The following is a 4,856-nucleotide window of genomic DNA, read 5'->3' on the forward strand; positions in this document are numbered from 1 at the left end:
TTGTGTCTTCGACAAATTTGCTTAGAATGGCAAGCCCAACAACTTTCTGAAGACAAAAAAAAACTCAAAAATATTCCTGAAAACTTAGATTTTGAAAATCATATTAATCGTGAACCACCCTATTTTTCAACCCAACCAAAGTTGCCCCTTTTAATTTGCAGCAACTATTCTGAAGACACATAAAAAACAAAGGTAAATCAAAATATTTTAAAAGAGCAACCATCTGATAGTTTATTTCCAGCATTCTTACAACATTCAAGCTCAAATTCAATTTCTAGCAGAAGTATGACGATTCTGTTAGAATACGTTTCCAGAATTCTGTTAAAAAAATGTATTGGTCGGTGTCATCATATTTCGGAGAAAAAATTAAACAATGTTTTTTTTTTTATCGAAACCACATCTCGCTTTTGTCTTTTTTATTCAAACTCAACTTGCTCCATCAGTCGACAGTTCAACGCAAAATTACATTTCATTACGCGGGCGCTTTTTGAGCTTTTCTTTTTGTTTCAATTAACTAAATTCAAATAAGTTTTTTTTCGCTTGTGTTTGTGTGTACCAGGATTCCAACAGATAAAACTAAACCGACAATAATATTTAAAGTATGTTTTTTATTTATGTTTTCTTCACTTAATTTTTGGTCTAACAAAAGTAATCTTCCGCATTCGGTTATGTACAAACGATTCACTCGATCCTTAAGTAGTAGCAGCTTGTTTTGATTGAAATAGTTTGTATAGTGTGGGTTGTTAGCACAAATCCTTACAGTTTTACAAAATGTTTACCTTAACACTAACGTATCTTCGCCCAAGTAGGAATTGAAATTGATTGTAGAAGTGTTTGTTTCACACGCTGCTTGTTTCTACTGAAAATGCTTTTGTATTTTCTTTGTGTATATGCTAGGGTTTTTTCCTTTCTTTAAAATCTTACAGAACTCTTTTTTGTCAATTTTTAAAATAAATATGTACAATATCTCTATTTCTCTTTGTGTGCTTTCTTCGCTCTTTGTAAGTGTGTCTTTTGTTGCTGCTTTTTTGTGTGTTGTTTTTAATCGATTCGATTCAATATAAAGATGTACTCCGATCCATAGAAATGTCACATTTAAAAATTAAGAAAAAAGAAGTTGCTCAATATCACAATGCGCTTTTCTTTGTTGCTTTTTGTTTTGTTTTTGTTTTGCTTTACGTCTTAATATCTAAGATTCACAATACGCTTTTCTTAACAAACTAACAGCTTCCGGCTCACTACTGCCGCTTTTCTAGATGAAATACAGTTAAAAATGTTTGTGTGTTTGTATCAGAATGATAATAAATAGCCCCTTCAATCGACGAGGGGTTTAAAGAATTACAATTGCTTAGAGTCTAAACCTTAAAATGGTAGGTTAGAGGGCTTGCTTTGTAGTTTGTCTTTTGATCAGATGCTTTGGTTCTCACAGCGTGACTTATGACGAATGCTCGCTGCTCGTATGTACAGAAAGTGAGCCTTTAAAATTGCTCGGTTGTTGTGCCTTTGCGGCTTCTTGCAAAATTCTTCCAAAAACAAACAAAAGTGAAACCATCCTCAACAGCCAACGTTCGACGCACACACACCATTTCTGCCAACCTTAAATTGTTAATTGTTTTGTTTCGACGAGGAACTGCCACGATTCTCCACCAGCCGCCGAAAAAACACGCCAATGAATCATCGTCGTTTGCGCAATCTGCGAGAGAGAGAAAGAGAAAGCAAGAAGTTAGTCTCGTCCCCAAACGTGTCCGCTCAAGTCTTCCAGCAGAACTTACCTCCTCGCCGGTAGCACCAAAATTCACAACTCTCGACGTCCTAACCCAATCGGGGACGCTTGCAGCTTCTGGTGTTGGTGATAACGGGAGAATCCGCTCCACCAACACCAACGTCGCCGCCGCCTGACCTTGACCCAGATTCGTCTCTCGCTCTCTCCTTCCGGCTCACCGTCCGCTCGCGCTTTATCCTAGTAGTGTTTGTAGTATTCGTAGTAGTAGTACTGGTAGTGGTGTAGTTGCTAATCCTGGCACGTTTTTGGCTAACGTTGCGAACTTGGGCAAGTTCTGCGTCCTCTTCGAGGACAAACTGACGTAACCGTCAGTGGAGCAGCCGAAGCAGGTAGTGCAGCTTTTCGCACTGCACGCAAGACGGTGGCGGGACTGACGTGGTCGTCGTTGTCGTCTGCTGCTGCTCTTGAGCTAGAATGGCTGTGTTTGTGGAGGAAGAGAGAAGGAAGAGAAAGTGTTAAACCTTTGATTTGGTCAATGTCAATATTTAGAGAGTGAGGTTTTTTGTGGTGATGTAAGCTTGAGTCATGGGAATTTCGTAATGTTGTCATATCTTATCAGGAAAGTTCTGTGAAACTTGACTGAACAAACAAAAAATTAATATCTATTAAAATCTATTCTATTAAATTAACCATTAAAAATTAAAAAAAAATTAAAATCTATTCAATAAAAACAACCATTTTCATCTTACAAAAAAAGAAAAGATTTAAAAACATTGAGTGGTTATATTTTTTAAGGATATTTCCTCAGATAAAAATAAATTAATGTCAATTTTTTCAGTCATTATTAAAATTCGTACAGAACTTATGACCAACCAAAAATAAAAAAAAAATGCCATTAATTGTTTTAAATAGCAAAATAAGTAGCTTGAAGTTTTTAGTTGAAATTGTATGACTAATTAAAAAATATATCTGAAAATACTCTATTTTTCAATTGTGATGGTCTTGTACAACAATATTGAAATAATGCTTAAATTTTGTAAACCAAAATCAAGTGATATTTGACTTAAAAATAAATCAAAAATCACCTAAAAAAACATGATTTGAAAAATCTCATGAAATTTTAAATATTGTATTGAATTATGCGAATTTAACTCATTCAAACTGAAAACTATTTTTCCAATTTATTTATCTTTCCTTCGAATAAATTGTCTTATTTTTAAGTCAAGTAATATTCTGCTATTTTATTTTAGTGACTTAAGTTATAATAAAATCAGATTCATACGCATTTCTTATTTAGCATTTCAAACTTTTTTTAATTTTTGAATTTATTATTTAAATGACATTTGCTGTTAAAAATGCTGATAGAACTATTTTAAATCATTTTAATGTAAATATATTTTCAAAGTTTTTATCGCTTCACCTTAATTTTTTTACAAAAAATAAAGATGCACAAAAAACCTACAATTCAATACAAAACTGTTGTTAACTGTTTAGAATGTGTATATGTGAAATTTGATGTTTTTGAGGCTTTTTGACCTTTTTTTGATCTTTTTATTTCAATATATTTTCAAAGACTTTGTTTCTTCACTTTAAAAAATTCGCAAAAAAATCAAGAAACACAAAACCTACAATTCAACAAAAATTAATCTGTTCACAAAATTTTACTATATTTATTTCATTTTTTTAATATTTAAAATCAACTAAACAAGCACTTCCAAATGAAACAAAAAACATGTATTTTGCACTATTAATAACAAATAATTTCAACTTGTAGAAACATATTTCACTAAATTTCACCACTGAAAGATTAGCGTAAAATTGAATCAGAATAAAACTTGCCAAAAATCAAAAGCATGAAATGTTTAAAATATTTAAACAATGATATTTTTGTCAAGAAAATTTTATAAGACTTTTAAGATTTTTTTAATCGAAATTTCAGGCTTGATTTTTAATTGAGAAACAAAATGCGAAATGTCTATCAAAATTATTTATTTCAGGTTTTTTAATGGTCTAATTAAAAATTATGTTTTGCTCTTTGAATGTTTTAGAAACCCATACGACGAAGTTGACTTTATAGCTGTCGGCCACCATTGCTAGTACCAACCACTAGTGTCTTCCTTTTTATCTACAAGGACTTCGCCGCCCTGGGCTCCTAAGTGTACGAGAGTATGGCACGGAGCGACGGCGCCGAATACCCATATTTACACAAAGAATTTTAGAGCGCCCGCCGCGGGATTCGAACCAGTGACCTCTGGATTGTGAGTCCAGTGCGCGGTCCGATTGATCCACACGGACGGGACCCATAGTCATGTTGAAACACCCAAAAATAAAATTTCAAAAAAACAATTTAAAACATAACATAACACTTATCAAATTCACCGGAGATTTGATATCATGATTAATTAAATTTTCTATCGCGTCAACTAAAATTCCGCACTTGATCAAAATTTCACCACCTGCCTGACCACCACACCTCTTCATGAATATTTTATCACACCACACCTTCACCATTTCTTCCACAAAACTTCCCGCACAATTATCGCAAAATCCCGATAACTCACCGTGCCGGGCATACGCCGCCAGTATCTGGTGAAAGGCCGCCACCAGCCGGTGCTGGCCGTTCTCGGCCGACAGCCGAACCTGTTGCGACACGTTCGTGCTTGCACCAACATGATGATGATGGTGCGGGTGTTGGTGTTGGGGCTGCTGGTTCGGCTGCCCCAACTGGTTGGCCGGCTTCCACTGGCCCTCGTCGTCCTCGTGCACCGAGGGAACGTTGAACGCCACTGCCATTGTTTTGACACTTGTATTGTTTTCGAAAACGGTATTCGTTTTGGTTTTGTTCAAGATTTTAAGGGATTTTTCCCCCGACAAGTCACTGATTGGGGAAACCACAAGTTTCGCGATTTTTCCGACTAAAGTTTTCCACTGCCAAGTCCTGGTTTGCTAATCACCGTCAGTCACGAATATCCGAACACAACGCGCCTGCTGCGACGACCAAACGCACTAACTTTGTCTTCCTGACTTGCAATCAAAACAAAGAACTTGCTCGTTTTCGATTCGACTTCTTTCGAGAGAGCACTCCGTATAAAAACACGTCCTCTTCCGACGACTGCTGAGATAGAACTAAAAC

The 4,856-nt window shown here is 35.5% G+C and overlaps 1 protein-coding gene across 1 annotated transcript; it reads right to left on the minus strand.

Moving 5' to 3' along the window:
- Positions 1–401: 401 nt before the first annotated feature.
- Positions 402–4,856, minus strand: LOC120419705 (uncharacterized). Its single transcript, XM_039582493.2, has 3 exons — positions 4,285–4,856; positions 1,773–2,201; positions 402–1,693 (listed from the first exon to the last, which is right to left on the minus strand). Exons 1-2 carry the CDS (start codon positions 4,514–4,516, stop codon positions 2,092–2,094), a joined length of 342 nt encoding a protein of 113 aa, XP_039438427.1. The 5' UTR covers positions 4,517–4,856; the 3' UTR covers positions 402–1,693; positions 1,773–2,091.

The sequence above is a fragment of the Culex pipiens genome, chromosome 1, assembly GCF_016801865.2.
Source record: "Culex pipiens pallens isolate TS chromosome 1, TS_CPP_V2, whole genome shotgun sequence".
NCBI classification, from domain to species: Eukaryota; Metazoa; Arthropoda; class Insecta; order Diptera; family Culicidae; genus Culex; species Culex pipiens.